At 45.5% G+C, this 18,193-nt stretch overlaps 1 protein-coding gene across 2 annotated transcripts in view; it reads right to left on the bottom strand.

The window, feature by feature from the left end:
• The window catches only part of NCKAP1L (NCK associated protein 1 like), a 419,671-nt gene that overhangs the window by 371,168 nt on the left and 30,310 nt on the right, over positions 1-18,193 (bottom strand). For both annotated transcript variants that reach the window (XM_073670044.1, XM_073670046.1), the window contains exon 2: positions 3,011-3,121. In XM_073670044.1, coding sequence (XP_073526145.1) covers positions 3,011-3,121 — 111 coding nt within the window. The remainder of the gene's footprint in view (positions 1-3,010; positions 3,122-18,193) is intronic.

Genomic DNA, 18,193 nt, shown 5'->3' with positions numbered 1-18,193 from the left:
ACACCAAGAGAGCACGTAGTAAACAAAAGGGAAAAGACAAAGGCATAGTCAAGTAACGGTCAGAGGTCAGAATACCAGAAAGATAGCAGACCAGAGCAAAGGGGCTAGGCAAACAGATGGTCAGAACGAGATCCAAGGTCACGCAGCAATAGATAAACAGACAGAGCACAGGAAAACAAGGCAAAGCACCACCGAGCCAATGCTACAATTGGCAGAGATCTGGGGCTGACAGCTTAGTGAAGTTGCTGGGTAATCACTTAGAACAGGGAACACCTGAAGGAAGCTCAGCACCTCCAAGTCTCAGATTGGACAGTTGAGCTGTCTATCAAAATACCAACAGTTCAGCACGCTCCAGCCCAAGATTGGGCAACTGAGTTGTCACTTACTGTGTCCAAGACACACTGAGTGACGGAATTGTGACAGAAATGTTGGGTTCGTTCCCCTTGTAATAATTAGGAAACTGACAATTCTCTGCTTTGTTTAGTTTACAAAATGATATAGGCACAGAAAGTACAAATTCCTTGTCTTCCCCTGAGTTTGATATGCTTCAGTATTTCTGATTCCTTCACACAGCGCTATTCAATGTGAGTAGGAACTTCCTGGCAAAAAACAAAATGAGAAAGACATGACTGCCAACAGGGCTGCCATCAAAAATATCTTCAACCATACAAACAAATAGGGGCACTCAAATCCATATTACTTCCATGTTGTACCATAATACAATAATCAGTAGGAATCTGAAAAAGGCTAACCCATTTACATTGATAGGAATAATTTGGTTTTTCACTACTGGAGCCTGTCTGGTACATACAGTACAGACTAAAAGTTTGGACACACCTTCTCATTTAAAGATTTTTCTGTATTTTCATGACTATGAAAATTGTATATTCACACTGAAGGCATCAAAACTATGAATTAACACATGTGGAATTATATACTTAACAAAAAAGTGAGAAACAACTGAAAATATGTCTTATATTCTAGGTTCTTCAAAGTAGCCACCTTTTGCTTTGATGACTGCTTTGCACACTCTTGGCATGCTCTTGAAGAGCTTCAAGAGGTAGTCACCGGAAATGGTCTTCCAACAATCCTAAAGGAATTACCAGAGATGCTTAGCACTTGTTGGCCCTTTTGCCTTCACTCTGCGGTCCAGCTCACTCCAAACCATCTCCATTGGGTTTAGGTCTGGTGACTGTGGAGGCCAGGTCATCTGGCGTAGCACCCCACCACTCTCCTACTTGGTCAAATAGCCCTTACACAGCCTGGAGGTGTGTTTGGGGTCACTGTCCTGTTGAAAAATAAATGATGGTACAACTAAATGCAAACCGGATGGAATAGCATGCCGCTGCAAGATGCTGTGGTAGCCATGCTGGTTCAGTATGCCTTCAATTTTGAATAAATCCCCAACAGTGTCACCAGCAAAGCACCCCCACACCATCACACCTCCTCCTCCATGCTTCACGGTGGGAACCAGGCATGTAGAGTCCGTCCGTTCACCTTTTCTGCGTCGCACAAAGACACGGTGGTTGGAACCAAAGATCTCAAATTTGGACTCATCAGACCAAAGCACAGATTTCCACTGGTCTAATGTCCATTCCTTGTGTTCTTTAGCCCAAACAAGTCTCTTCTGCTTGTTGCCTGTCCTTAGCAGTGGTTTCCTAGCAGCTATTTTACCATGAAGGCCTGCTGCACAAAGTCTCCTCTTAACAGTTGTTGTAGAGATGTGTCTGCTGCTAGAACTCTGTGTGGCATTGACCTGGTCTCTAATCTGAGCTGCTGTTAACCTGCGAATTCTGAGGCTGGTGACTCGGATAAACTTATCCTCACAAGCAGAGGTGACTCTTGGTCTTCCTTTCCTGGGGCGGTCCTCATGTGAGCTAGTTTCTTTGTAGCGCTTGATCGTTTTTTGATACTGCACTTGGGGACACTTTCAAAGTTTTCCCAATTTTTCGCACTGACTGACCTTCATTTCTTAAAGTAATGATGGCCACTCGTTTTCATCACTTAGCTGCTTTTTTCTTGCCATAATACAAATTCTAACAGTCTATTCAGTAGGACTATTAGCTGTGTATCTACCTGATTTCTGCAGAACACAACTGATGGTCCCAACCCCATTTATAAGGTAAGAAATCCCACTTATTAAACCTGACAGGGCACACCTTTCAAGTGAAAACCATTTCCGGTGACTACCTCTTGAAGCTCATCAAGGGAATGCCAAGAGTGTGCAAAGCAGTCATCAAAGCAAAAGTTGGCTACTTTGAAGAACCCAGAATATAAGACATATTTTCATTTGTTTCACACTTTTTTGTTAAGTATATAATTCCACATGTGTTAACACATAGTTTTGATGCCTTCAGTGTGAATGTACAATTTTCATAGTCATGAAAATACAGAAAAATCTTTAAATGAGAAGGTGTGTCCAAACTTTTGGTCTGTACTGTATAATATATGTAGTTGGTTATTAGATAAGGATGAACAATATACTAATTGGGGCACATGCATTTATAGTCAAATGAATGAATGTAAATGCTGGGAACAAGATTGGCACATTAATTTATTTATTTAATTATTTATTTCTTTTCATTCACTTTTACTCACTTACATAGCGCCATTGATTCCACAGGGCTTTACAGACATTATCACATCTTTTCATTTTTATGACACTTTAAAGCTCGCATGCAGCTATTAGAAGGTAGAGAGGAGATAGTAGCCCATGGATTAGTTTGGTCTCCATATTTGCCTATGTCCCTGAGATCGGTACTATATGTACAGCCATGATGGGGGCACTGGCAGAACTGGGAAAAAATTAATGATCTTATTATTATTATTATTATTATTATTATTATTATTAAAAAAAAAAAAAAAACCTTTAGAGACTAATGTGGGTTTTCAGCAATATCCCTGATGTTCTGTCCTAAGGCATCATGTGACTGTGCCTGGTACTACAGCCCAATTTTGGCTACAGTAGCTGCGGTGCTAAATAACACATGCAATATCACTAGGTAATTACCGTGCTGCTGCGAACATCAATGTTTGGAAACTTCTTGCCGATGTATTTTATAGAAGACTCCATGGTTTTATCTGTGAAAAAGGGAGGCTTTGTCTTGGCATCCGAGCACGTCTGTGAAAGGTACAAAATATATACATGTTAATGAAAATATAAATCGACCTTTCAAACCAGTAATATATATACACTACCGTTCAAAAATTTGGGGTCATTTTGAAATCTCATTATTTTTGAAAGAAAAGCACATTTTTTTCAATGAAGCTAACATTAAATGAATCAGAAATACACTCTATACATTGTTAATGTGGTAAATGACTATTCTAGCTGCAAACATCTTGTTTTTATTGCAATATCTACATAGGTGTATAGAGGCCCATTTCCAACAACCACCACTCCAGTGTTTTAGTGGTACATTGTGTTTGCTAACTGTGTAAGAAGGCTAATGGATGTTTAGAAAACCCTTGCACAAGTATGTTAGCCCAGCTGAAAACGGTTTGGCTGATTTGAGAAGCTATAAAATTGACCTTCCTTTGAGCTAGTTGAGAATCTGGAGCATTACATTTGTTTGTTCTATGAAACTCTCAAAATGGCCAGAAAAAGAGAACTTTCATGTGAAACTCGACAGTCTATTCTTGTTCTTAGAAATGAAGGTTATTCCATGCGAGAAATTGCCAAGAAACTGAAGATTTCCTGCAACGGTGTGTACTACTCCCTTCAGAGGAGAGCACAAACAGGCTCTAACCAGAGTAGAAAGAGAAGTGGGAGGCCCCGCTGCACAACTGAGCAACAAGACAAGTACATTAGAGTCTCTAGTTTGAGAAATCGACGCCTCACAGCTCCTCAACTAGCAGCTTCATTAAATAGTACACGCAAAATGCCAGTGTCAACGTCTACAGTGAAGAGGCGACTCTGGGATGCTGGCCTTCAGGGCAAAGTGGCAAAGAAAAAGCTATATCTGAGACTGGCTAATAAAAGGAAAAGATTAATATGGGCAAAAGAACACATACATTTGACAGAGGAAGATTGGAGAAAAGTTTTATGGACAGACGAATCAAAGTTTGAGGTGTTTGGATCACACAGAAGAACATTTGTAAGACGCAGAACAACTGAAAAGATGCTGGAAGAGTGCCTGATGCCATCTGTCAAGCATGGTGGAGGTAATGTGATTGTCTGGGGTTGCTTTGGTGCTGGTAAAGTGGGAGATTTGTACAAGGTAAATGGGATTTTGAATAAGAAAGGCTATCACTCCATTTTGCAATGCCATGCCATACCCTGTGGACAGCGCTTGATTGAAGCCAATTTCATCCTACAACAGGACATTAACCCAAAGCACACCTCCAGATTATGCATGAACTATTTAGGGAAGAAGCAGGCAGCTGGTATTCTATCTGTAATGGAGTGGCCAGTGCAGTCACCAGATCTCAACCCCATTGAGCTGTTGTGGGAGCAGCTTGACCGTGTGGTACGCAAAAAGTGCCCATCAAGCCAATCCAACTTGTGGGAGGGGCTTCAGGAAGCATGGGGGGAAATTTCTCAAGATTACCTCAGCAAATTAACAGCTAGAATGCCAAAGGTATGCAATGCTGTAATTGCTGCAAAGGGAGCATTCTTTGACGAAAGCAAAATTTGAAGGAGAAAATTATTCTTTCAAATAAAAATCATTATTTCTAACCTTGTCAATGTCTGGATTATATTTTCTATTCATTTTGCAACTCATTTGATAAATAAAAGTACGAGTTTTCATGGAAAACACAAAATTGTCTGGGTGACCCCAAACTTTTGAACGGTAGTCTATATGTATATACAGTATATATATATATATATATATATATATATATATATATATATAGGTGGAGAAAAGGTGGTTGCACACATGTTCTGCCATTCACTCCAAAAATGTTTCCCGGAGTGCCTGCCACTCTGAATTCGGAGCTTATGGTAGAATAATAATTAGGACAAAATTTAACACTATGCCTAAATAGTCATTCTGCAATAAAAATGACCTAGCAATCACTCATGTAAGTATGATTACGGCAATATCAAACTTAAAAGATCTTTTTTATATTTTAGCAGCTGAAAAAAATTCAGTAGCTTGGAAAGTAAAAAGAAATTTGTACCGTTATGTGTGATTCGTAACATAACAGGGTCCATTCCAGTTCTGTTTGCTGGTGGTACTTTTACAGATATTTCTATAAATAGCCCCAGGTATCAGGGGCCAGGAATATTTTTTTTTATCTTAATCCTGATTAATTGCTTAAAAGCAATCCAGAGAACTCCATTTTTTTGCGCCATTTGCTTGTTGGCACTGCAGAATACAGCCACGTGCTTTTCATATTACAGCGCTAAAAATCCAGCTATTTAAAACTGTGATTTGTCCATCACACGGATCACATATAATTGCGCTGAAAATATTGCCATTTCTGGCCTCCATTGAAATTTTGTTGCAGTGTGTCAGCGAAATTATTGACACGAAGTTGGCGCTAATAAAAATAGTTACCTACAGGCAAGCTATATAAAACTGTGGTTTGTCCGTCACACGGATCACATATAATTGCGGTTAAAATTTGGCCATTTCTGGCCTCCATTAAAATTTTGTTTCAGTGTGTCAGTGAAATTATTGACACCAGTTTGCTGTTAAAAATAGTTACCTACAGGCCAGCTATTTAAAACTGTGGTTTGTCTGTCACGTGCATCACATATAATTACGCTGAAATATTGCCATTTCTGGCCTCCATTGAAATTTTGTTGCAGTGTGTCAGCAAACTTATTGACACGAGGCCAGCTATTTAAAACTGTGGTTTGTCCGTCACACGGATCACATATAAGTTCGCTCCAAATTCAGCCATTTGTAGTGAGCGTGGAAGATATTGTCCTCTATTTAAAATGGGCAAGGCACGTGGCAAGGGACGGGGAACTGGATGTGATGGTGATGGTGCATGCAGAGGCCGTGGCCATGGGCAAGCTGAAATTGTGCCACATCTTCTCGCTCGACCTTCCTATCCCAATTAATAGGGGACCGTAGAACATCACTATTGAACACAGAGCAGTGTGAAAAGGTTATTGGTTGGATAGCAGATAATGCTTCCAGTCACTTAGCCACCACCACCACCACCCTGTCTTCCGCACCGTCAAGTCTCAGTAGCCATGAGTATGGACCTCATATTCTTCACCCTGATCCTCATTCCTCCCACTATGCCAAGGCCCAGAGACAACTGTTCCCACACTTGGACACTCCGAAGAGCTGTTCACTTTTCCATTTTTAGATTCGGGCCTCTCGCCTGGTCCACTTGAAGCCGGGCAAGCGGAGATCGCATGTAGCGATGCCCAAATATTTGAGCAGCCACGGTCATACGAAGGCGACTGTGGGAAAGTGTCACAAGAGGTGGACGATGATGAGACACAATTGCCAGAAAGTCAGGAGGAGGACCAGGGTGCGGAAGTGGAAGACGAGGTGGTGGATGATATAGTAACTGACCCAACCTGGCAGGAGGACATGCAGAGCGAGGACAGCAGCACACATGGGGAGGGACGCAGAGCACCCCAACAGGCAGGAAGAAGCAGTGTGGTGGCCGCAGACAGAAGGCGGGCAACTGTCCCCCGTAACACCAACACAATGGAAGTTGCCAATACAACTGTTAGGTCTTCCAGAGTCTGGTAGTTTTTTAAAGACTCTGCCGATAACCCCAAAAAGGCCATTTGCACCACCTGCCAGGCCAGCATCAGCAGGGGTAGCAAAACTACCAGCCTGACCACCACCAGCATGATCAGGCACATGGCAGCAAAGCACCCGACTTTGTGGGCCAAACCCCCGGGTCCAGGAACATCGTCTGCGGGTGACACCACTGCTTCTTCCGCTGTTGTGCATGCAAGCCAATCCCCTGTCCAAAGTGTATGCGAAGATGCCTCCTGCCCTGCACCTGTCATTGCACACTCTCAACTAGCACCAACATCAAGCACGCCCTTGTCCCAGCGCAGCGTTCAGTTGTCCATACTCCAGTCCTTGGAATGCGAGTGCAAATATGCAGCCAACGCCCCACAGGCCACACTACTAAATTCCCACATTTTGCGACTGCTTGCGCTTGAAATGTTGCCTTCTAGGGTCATGGAGACGGAAGCTTTCCGCAACCTGATGGCGGCGGCCATCCCCCGGTACTCGGTCTCCATCCGCCACTATTTCTCCCAGTGTGCCATCCCCGCATTACACAAACATGTGTCTCACAACATTAGCCGTGCCCTCAACAATGCAGTTACAGGGAAAGGCCATCTAACCACACACACGTGGACAAGTGCTTGTGGGCAGGGAAGGTACATCTCGCTGAAGATTTGTGGACAGCTCTGAAAGAGCAGGCAGATCTGTGGCTGACACCGCTGAACCTACAGCCAGGCATGGTCATGTGTGACAATGGCCGGAACCTGGTGGTGGCTCTGAGGCGAGGCAATCTTACACATCTACCATGCCTGGCCCATATGCTTAACCTCGTGGTTCAGCGGTTTCTCAAAAGCTACCTGGAGCTGCCGGATCTGCTTGTCAAAGCACGCTGCCTGTGTGCCCATTTTTGAAAGTCAGCTTCAGCCTTCACCGCCCTTGCCGTGCTTCAGCAGCATTTGCAGCTTCCGGCTCACTGACTGGTGTGTGATGTCCCCACGCGTTGGAACTCTACACTGAAGATGTTGGGAAGGATTTGTGAGCAGAAGAGGGCAGTTGTTGACTACCAACATCAACAAGGCCGTTGGTATTCAGTTCAGATTCCACATATAAGACCTCAGGAGTGGACATGGATGTCAGACATCTGTACCATCCTCCAAAACTTTGAGGACTCCACCAAGATGGTGAGCCGCGATGAAGCCATAATTAGCGCCACCATCCCGCTTCTCTGTCTTCTGAAACGCTCTCTGCTCACAATCAAAGAGGATGCATTTCAGGTGGAGCACGATGAGATGGAGCAAGGAACCATACAGGGTGATTACACACAGCCCAGCCTCATCTCATCCCAAGGTGGATTGGGTGACAATGAGGAAGAGGAGGAAGAACAGGAGCTAGTTTCATGCACTATAGACGGTACTACTTGAACAACTGTCATACCGTCTGTTCAGCGTGCATGGCCTGAGGACAGGGAGGAGGAGGTGGGGAAGGAGGAGGAGAACATGGTCAGTCGTCCTCTTGGTGAGGACACAAAAGTCTTGCCTGTTAGCAGTCTGGCACGCATAGCTGAGTTTATGTTACGCTGCCTTTCCCGTGACCCTTGCGTTCTCAAAATTTTGGGTGACAGTCAATAGTGCTTGGTGACACTTCTAGACCCACGCTACAAGGAGAACTTTATATCTCACATTCCTGAGGCGGACAGGTCTACAAAAATGGGGCAGTACCAGAAGGCCCTTGTTGTGGAACTATTAAAAAAATTCCCATCTGAAAACGCTGGCGGCGGCAGAGGTCACAGTTCGTTGGACAACCAAGGAGTACAGCCGAGAGATACACAACTCCAATCCAGCAGAGGCAGGGGAACACTGTCAAAGTTCTGGAAGAGTTTTCTCAGCCCCTCCCATCGCACAGGCCCTGAGGCACAGGGTAATCTCACAAGGAGTGCAAAGTTTGGGAAGATGCTGAGGGAGTACCTTGCCGACCGTACCATTGGAGTGCCTCCCAATTTTTGGCAGCCTTTGCATTCACAGCATAGGCCAACATTATGGGAGACACACTTCCTAATAATGGGAACATTTTTTCATGAGGCCCTCTACGTCTCTTCCAAGGGGCATTGGAGTGCCTCCCAATTTTTGGCAGCCCTTGCATTCACTGCATAGGTCAACATTATGGGAGACCCACTTCCTAATAATGGGAACATTGTTTTCATGAGGCCCTCTGACCTCCACGTCTCTTCCAAGAGGCATTGGAATGCCTCCAAATTTTTGGCAACCCTTGCATTTACTGCATAGGCAAACACAATGGGAGACCCACTTCCTAATAATGGGGACATTGTTTTTAGGAGACCTTCTGACCTCCACGTCTCTTCCAAGGGGCATTGGAGTGCCTCCAAATTTTTGGCAACCCTTGCATTCACTGCATAGGCAAACACAATGGGAGACCCACTTTCTAATAATGGAAACATTGTTTTCATGAGGCCCTCTGATCTCCACGTCTCTTCCAAGGGGCATTGGAGTGCCTCCAAATTTTTGGCAACCCTTGCATTCACTGCATAGGCCAACACAATGGGAGACCCACTTCCTAATAATGGGAACATTGTTTTTAGGAGACCTTCTGACCTCCACGTCTCTTCCAAGGGGCATTGGAGTGCCTCCAAATTTTTGGCAACCCTTTCATTCACTGCATAGGCAAACACAATGGGAGACCCACTTCCTAATAATGGGAACATTGTTTTCAGGAGGCCCTCTGACCTTCACGTCTCTTCCAAGGGTCATTAGAGTGTCTCCAAATTTTTGGCAACCCTTGCATTCACTGCATAGGCAAACACAATGGGAGACCCACTTCCTAATAATGAGGAACCAGGAAGATCCAGCTGAACAAATCTTCTAAAATCCTAATTTTATTGGGTCATGCAAAAAATATTTTAAAAGTCCATCTTGGAGAAGAACAGCAAACGCATTTTGAACTAAAAGTTCTTAATCATTGCATAACTTCCTAATAATGGGAACATTGTTTTCAGGAGACCATTCTCTAAGTCTCTTCAAAGGGGTAATGGGGTGCATCTAAATTTTCAAAGGGGTATTGGGGTGCGTCCAAATTTTGGGCAGCCCTGCCACTCACTGCATATGCAATAACAGTATAGTAGACCCACTCTTTAGTAATGGGAACAACAAAGCACAGCCAGCTGATGGCTCTCTAAGAATAGCGAAGGCCGACTGCTGGTCCTTTAAGAATAGTAAAGGCCACCTGATGGCCCTATAAAAATAGGCTTTGTGACTTTCAGAGTCCCTCCTCATAAATGAAACAGGATGTGTCTGATCATGTCTCACATACCACATGGCCAGATAAAGTTGTAAAATGTTAAAATGCCATTTCCCGGTGAATGCATTTGTCACGGTTGAAAGCAATGCAAAAGTGCAAAAATGCATAAAAAATGCTACGTGTGAACATAGCTCAAGGTGTGGAGGAATATTTTTGTTTTTGGTTATTTGTTTTGCCTTATATACAAGTCATTACCCTGGAAAGGATGTTCCTTAACATATTTCCCAGGAAAATCCATTTTGGTTTCGTTTTTGTATGTTTTATTGCAAGTCAGTAAAAGTAGCGTAATACCTCTGACAACGTTGTTGACAGCAGTGACCTGGGAGTCAGAAATGCTTCCAGGGGTCTTCCCCATGCTGTTCTCATGTCATTTGAGCACTGTTCCCATCGATTTGGACAATTTTTAGTCCCTCTGCAGATCGCGGGGGGGGGGGGAAATGCTCGAATTTCCCATAGACTTACATTAGGCTCGTTACTTGGGTCAAGCACCCGAGCATTTTAGTGCTCGCCCATCACTAGAAATCAGAATAAACATTTCCCGTTTTAGGTCAATTAGGATTACCATAATTTTTAATATTTGCCAAATGCCAGAATAATGAGAGAAAGAGAGAATGCTTTAAAGCATTTTTATTACATACTGCAAAGTCAAAAGTTTGACATACACTAAGATTACTATGCCTTTAAACAATTCTGGACTGCCCATATGATGATGTCATGTGTTTGGAAGCTTTTGGTAGGTTTTCTGGCAACATCTGAGTGAATTAGAGACACACCTGTGGATGTATTTTAATGCACACCTGAAACACACTGCTTCTTTGTGTATCATCATGGGAAAGTCTAAAGAAATCAGCCAAGATATCAGGAAGAGAATTGAGGACTTGCTCAAGTCTGGCTCATCCTTGGGTACACTTTCAAGATACCTGAAGGTGCCTCGTCTATCTGTACAAACAATTATACGCAAGTACAAACAAGATGGGAATGTCCAGCCATCATACTGCTCAGGAAGGAGACGGGTTCTGTATCCCAGAGATCAATGTGCTTTGGTCTGACATGTGCATATCAACCCAAAGACATAAGCAAAAGACCTTGTGAAGATGATGGCGGAAGCTGGTAAGATTGTGTCAATATCCACAGTGAAATGAATACAGTATCAACATGGGCTGAAAATTTTGTCAGGAGGAATGGGTCCAAATTCCGACCAACTATTGTGAGAAGCTTGTGGAAGGATATCCCAAACATTTGACCCAAGTCATTCAGTTTAAGGGCAATGGTACCAAATACTAATGAAATGGATGTAAACTTTTGACTTTGCAGTAAGTAATAAAAACGCTTTAAAACATTCTCTCTCACACATTATTCTGGCATTTGGCAAATATTAAAAATTATGGTAATTCTAATTGATCTAAAACGGGAAAGGTTTATTCTGATTTCATGCCAGATATTCAGAAAAACATGCATATGTGTCTTTTTCTATAGTGTGTGTAAACTTCTGGTTTCAATTGTAGATAGATAGATAGTTTAGATTTAATCAATTAACAAAATGTGCTGTTTAAAGGCTTCATGACTTTTTATATGGTCACAAATAGTGTTGAGCGAGCATGCTCGACACTGCTCGGCTCTCGCCCGAGCATCACGCTACTCGGGATGTTCGGCGAGCACCAAGCATTTCCGGGTTACTCGGGCGGGAGCTCGGGTCTCCGCCCTGCATGTTTGGCGCTCTTTACAGAGCCAATGAACATGCAGGGATTGCCAGCCAGTCACTGTAATACCGCAGCCATGTTGTTTGTGGGCATTACTGTGATTGGCTGGCCGCACAGCGTCACCTCGAGCATTTAAAACCGGGCGCCGGCATCTTGGACACAGACACTCTGGATCAGACAGTGTAGGGACAGCGCTGCTGAGCTAGGGAGAGATTTTTCCTGCGAAATAGTTAGTGTAGGGTCTGTAAAGGCTGCCAGAACAGACTAACAGTCCTTCTCAGGACTAATATCCCAGCAAACGCTGCATTACAGTCCTGTGTGCTCCTGTTTCTGAAATTGCTGGACTTAGCTGCACGTCTCGGGGGCCAGTAAAAATCCTTTTTTTCATCTAAATCCTCTTTTTTTTTTCCTCCTACACACTGAACAAATACCCGTCTTATTAACCTATTGGTGTCGTCCCCCCCCTAAAAAAAAAAGTGTGTCTCTGATTTTTCAGACACAAATATATCTGTTGAAAAGAGTCTGGTATAGGCCACAGAAACAGAAGTGTGGTTTTGCAGTTCCACGGGTAAAATCTCTGTAGTATCCAGTTTTGGGCCTTTGGTATCTAAAAAAAAAACAGTTTGAGTGTGTCGCTCACTGTTCAGCCGCAAATCTATATTTTTAAAAAAGTCTGGTATATACACCAGTAAATTAAAACTGTGGTTTTGCTGTTCCACGGTAAAACATCTGTATTATCCTGCTTTTCGCATTTTTTGCAGTAAAAAAAACAGTAGTGTCTCCTGAGTGTTCTGACACAAAAATATATCTGTTGAAAATAGTCTGGTGTACGCCTCACAAATCCGAGTGTGGTTTTGAAGTTCTACGGGTAAAATCTCTGTAGTATCCAGTTTTGGGCCTTTGGTATCTAAAAAAAACCCAGTTTGAGTGTGTCGCTCACTGTTCAGCCGCAAATCTATATATTTGAAAAAGTGTGGTATACACCAGTAAATTAAAACTGTGGTTTTGCTGTTCTACGGTAAAAAATCTCTATTATCCTGCTTTCGCATTTTTTGCAGTAAAAAAAAACAGTAGTGTCTCCTGAGTGTTCTGACACAAAAATATATCTGTTGAAAATAGTCTGGTATACGCCTCACAAATCCCAGTGTGGTTTTGCAGTTCTACGGGTAAAATCTCTGTAGTATCCAGTTTTGGGCCTTTGGTATCTAAAAAAAAACCAGTTTGAGTGTGTCGCTCACTGTTCAGCCGCAAATCTATATTTTGAAAAAGGTCTGGTATATTCACCAGTAAATTAAAACTGTGGTTTTGCTGTTCCACGGTAAAAAATCTCTATTATCCTGCTTTTCGCATTTTTTGCAGTAAAAAAAACAGTAGTGTCTCCTGAGTGTTCTGACACAAAAATATATCTGTTGAAAATAGTCTGGTATACGCCTCACAAATCCCAGTGTGGTTTTGCAGTTCTACGGGTAAAATCTCTGTAGTATCCAGTTTTGGGCCTTTGGTATCTAAAAAAAAACCAGTTTGAGTGTGTTGCTCACTGTTCAGCCGCAAATTTATATATTTTAAAAAGTGTGGTATACCCCAGTAAACAATAACTGTGGTTTTGCTCTTCCACGGTAAAAAATCTCTATTATTCAGGTTTTGGTATTTTTTCCGTAAGGAAAAACAGTAATAGTTTCTCCCTGATTGTTCTGATTGTTTAAAAGAGTCGGGTGTAGGCCAGAGAAATAGAACTTTCTTCCACGGTTCTAATCTACTTTTTATTACCCTTTTTCCATTGATAGTGCGAGTGTAAGCTATTTTACTTCCTTTACAATGGGCAAGGCGCGTGGCAAGGGACGTGGAACTGGACGTTCTGGTGATGGTGCGTGCAGAGGACGGGGCCGTGGCCAAGGTGAAAATGTGCCACAACCAACAGCCACATCTTCTCGCTCCCACTTCTTGACCGAATTACTAGGGAAGCACAGAACAACACCAGTATTGCGAACTGATCAGTGTGAACAGGTTATTAATTGGATAGCAGATAATACTTCCAGTTACCTGGGCACCACCACCTCCGGTCTGTCTTACACACGGTCAACTCTTAGTAGCCGTGAGTCTCGACCGCATACTCCTCCTCACCTTGATGCTCCTTCCTCCCACCATGCCGAGTGTCGTCAGACAGCAATTGATCCCACACTTGGACACTCTGAAGAGCTGTTCACTGGTCCATTTCCATATTTGTGCCCCTCGCCTGCTACGCTTGAAGTGGTGGAAGAGGAGATCCCATGTAGCGATGCCCAAATATTTGAACAGCCACGGCCACAGGAAGTCGACGCTGGCAATTTGTCACAAGAGGTGGACGATGACGAGACACAATTGCCAGGAAGTGAGGAGGAGCATCATGGTGCGCAAATGGAAGAGGAGGAGGTGGTGGATGATCTAGTAACTGACCCAACGTGGCAGGAGGACATGCAGAGTGAGGCCAGCAGCACACAGGGGGAGGGAGGCAGAGTACCCCAACAGGCAGGAAGAAGCAGTGTGGTGGCTGCAGACAGAAGGCGGGCAACCGTTTCCCGTAACACCAACACGAGGGACGTTGCCAGTACAAGCGGTAGGTCTTCCAGAGTCTGGAATTTTTTTAAAGACTCTGCTGATAGCCCCAAAAAGGCCATTTGTACCACCTGCCATGCTAGCATCAGCAGGGGTGACAAAACAAACAGCCTGACCACCACCAGCATGATCAGGCACATGGCAGCAAAGCACCCGACTTTGTGGGGCGAAACCCAGGGTCCATGACAAGTGTCAGCGGGTGTCACCACTGCTTCTTCCGTTGTTGTGCGTGCAATAGAACCCCCTGTTGTGTGTGCAAGCCAATCCCCTGTCCATACTGCATGTAAAGATGCCCCTTCCTCTCATTCTTCACTTGTTATGGCAGTTTGTCAAGAAACAGCATCAACGTCCACGTCCCACCGCAGCGTTCAATTGTCCATATCCCAGACCTTTGAACGAAAGTGGAAATTCGCAGCTAACGCCCCACAGGCCACAGTCCTAAATTCGCACATTTCACGACTGCTTGCATTGGAAATGCTGCCTTTTAGGCTGGTGGAGACGGAATCCTTCCGCAGCCTTATGGCGGTGGCCGTCCCTCGGTACTCGGTCCCCAGACGACACTATTTTGCCCGGTGTGCCATCCCCGCACTATACAAGCACGTGTCCCAAAACATCTGCCGTGCCCTCAACAACGCAGTTACTGGGAGAGTCCACCTGACAACGGACACGTGGACAAGTGCTTGTGGCCAGGGACAGTACTTCTCCCTGACGGCACACTGGGTAAACATAGTGGAAGCCGGGACCCAGTCGGACCTTGGGACGGAATACATCCTCCCCACACCGAGGATTGCGGGCCCTATGTCAGTCAGAGTTGCCCCCACAGTGTACAGCTCCTGTGCATCATCCTCCTCCTCCTCATGTTCAGCCTCCATCTCAGATATCACCACATCAGTTACAAGCTGGAAGCACTGCAGTACTGCCTCCGCCAAGCGGCAACAGGCTGTGCTGAAACTCATAAGCTTAGGTGATAAACCTCACACTGCTTGTGAGTTGTGGACAGCTGTGAGAGAGCAGGCAGATCAGTGGCTGAGACCGCTGAACCTACATCCAGGCATGGTCGTGTGTGACAATGGCCGTAACCTGGTGGCGGCTCTGAGGCGAGGTGAGATCACACACGTACCATGCCTGGCTCATGTGCTTAACCTCGTGGTTCAGCGGTTTCTTAAATCATACCCCGAGTTGCCAGATCTGCTCGTGAAAGTACGCCACCTGTCAGCTCATTTTCGCAAGTTGGCTACAGCTTCCGCCGCCCTTGCTGTGTTGCGGCAGCGTTTGCAGCTTCCGGCACACCGACTGGTGTGTGATGTCCCCACATGTTGGAACTCTACCCTCCACATGTTGCAAAGGATTTGTGAGCAGAAGAGAGCAGTTGTGGAGTACCATCTGCAACAAGGTCGTTGATATTCAGGTCAGACTCCACACATAAGACCTCATGAGTGTACCTGGATGTCCGACATATGTACCATCCTGACAAACTTTGAGGAGGCCACCAAGATGGTGAATGGCGATGACGCCATCATTAGTGTCAGCATCCCACTTGTCTGTCTTTTGCAACGCTCTCTGCAGAGAATTAAAGAGGAGGCATTGCAGCCAGAGTATGATGAGATGGATCAAGGAGCCGTAGTGGGCGATTACACACAGCCCAGCCTCATCTCATCCCAACGTGCATTGGAGGACAATGAGGGAGAGGAGGAGGAGGAGGAGGAGGAAGAACAGGAGCTGTTATCATGCGCTGTAGACGGAAGTACCTGTACAAGTGTCATACCGTCGGTTCAGCGTGGGTGGCCTGAGGACAGGGGGGAGGAGGAGGAGAGCATGGTCAGTCGTCATCTTGGTGAGGACACGGAAATCTTGCCCATTACCAGTCCGGCACTCATGGCTGACTTTATGTTACGCTGCCTTAACCGTGACCCTCGCGTTGTCAAAATGTTGGGTGACAGTCATTACTGGTTGGTGACACTTGTAGACCCCCGCTACAAGGAGAACTTTCACTCTCTTATTCCTGACGTGGAGAGGTCTACAAAAATGGGCCAGTACCAGAAGGCCCTTGCTGCAGAACTGTTAAAATAATTCCCATCTGAACACGCTAGCGGTCGAGGTCACAGTTCGTTGACCAACCAAAGCGTACAAGCGAGAGAGAGGCAACTCCAATCCAGCAGAGGCAGGGGAACACTGTCAACGTTCTGGGACAGTTTTCTCAGACCCTCCCTTCGGACAGACCCTGAGGCGCGAGGTACTCTCACAAGGAGTGGAAAGGTTCAAAAGATGATGAGGGAGTACCTTGCCGACCGTACCAGCGTCCTCCGTGATTCCTCTGTGCCTTTTAATTATTGGGTATCCAAGCTGGACACTTGGAATGAACTCGTTCTGTACGCCTTGGAAATCCTGGCCTGCCCTGCCGTTACCGTGTTATAGGAGCGTGTTTTTAGTGCCGCTGGGGGAATTATAACTGATAAGCGCACTCGCCTGTCAACTGACAATGCTGACAAGCTGACCCTTATCAAAATGAACAAGGGCTGGATTGGGCCAGACTTCTCATCACCAACAAATGACAGCAGAGTAACATAAAGTCAAATCCACTGTGTTATTTCGGAAGGTGTATTCACATGCACCGCTTCACACCCACACATGGGTATACACTTCTTCATTTCGGCTGTTTTATGTTCTTCTCCTTATCCTCAGCCTCCACCATCACTATACCACCAGGGTGACCGTGGTCCGTGTTGCCATTATTGAAAGTTCCTCCGTCCTTATTTTTGTCAGCTTTTGCTTGGAAGGCATAAGCAAAGACTGTGGGAGACCCACTCCCCAATAATGGGAATAATATTTTTAAGATCACAACTTGTGCAGGAACCAACTAGAGGGACGCCTTTTTTAGACTTAATATTAACTAACAGGCCAGACAGAATAACTGAGGTGCAGGTCGGGGGGCAGCTGGGAAATAGTGACCACAACATTATACAATTCCACATGTGCTTCAGTAGGGTGCCCAGCAAGGGAGTCACAAAAACACTGAACTTCAGGAGGGCAAAGTTTGATCAGCTAAGAGATGTGACGCGCCCCCTGGGACATATTCCTTTTTGAGGGGAATACCCGGCACCGGATCAGATGGGGGTTGTAGTCTCCGAGCGGCTGTGACCCGGCCCGTGCCCAGGGCGTCAAACTCAGTGTTGTGTGGCAGTCCTACAGATGTTATTAAGAGTTCTTTTGCGTCGACTACGCCACCCGTTGTGATGCGGTCACTGTGGCCGCCGCTGCAGCAGGGTCCGCTGAGGCTGATGGTGTAGGTGCAGCTTGTGATGGTATAACCCCCAACGGGAGGGGTATAGCCTCAGAGGGGCCAGGTGCAGATGATGGGGGTTGTGGTGGTGCAGTGCAGACGGCAATGAAGACAGAGTCGGGTTGTGCAGTTACGGGTGTTTACTTACTGCAGATGTTGTACTGGTCACTCCAGCTTCGAGTGACCACCCGAGCCGTGCTGCGTCCACCAGGTCCTGGATCCAGCCAACCCCCAAACAAGTCCGGAGCGTAGCCCTGAGCTCTCCTTCAGTCCTTTCTCTGGCCGTCCCCACTATTGATCCACCCAGGTCCAGCTCCCTCGGGCCTTCTGTTGGGACACCCTTGGCCTTGGGTTCCCTGACCCTCCTCGTGGTATGCCTTCGTGGTGGATGTGGTGGGTGACCGTGACAAACGCTGCCCACGGTCTCCGGTCTCTGGCTGGGGAATGTTTTTACCCCCACCAGCTTGGGTTCCGGTACCCTGTGCCGACTCTTCACCCGGGGATTTTAGTTGGGATCTTAGAGTCCTTTTCTGCTGTTTCCCCCTCTGGGTCTCTCTCTCTTCTCCTCTCTCTCTAGGGCTCTGCTCTGCTCCTCTTCCTGATTCTGACAGACTGACCCTGTTCTTAGTTGGTGCCCACCTTATATACACCCT

The sequence above is a fragment of the Phyllobates terribilis genome, unplaced genomic scaffold, assembly GCF_046119375.1.
Source record: "Phyllobates terribilis strain yellow unplaced genomic scaffold, ASM4611937v1 Scaffold_2__4_contigs__length_985480577, whole genome shotgun sequence".
Taxonomy (NCBI): domain Eukaryota; kingdom Metazoa; phylum Chordata; class Amphibia; order Anura; family Dendrobatidae; genus Phyllobates; species Phyllobates terribilis.
This window is presented reverse-complemented; position numbering and strand designations above follow the sequence as displayed.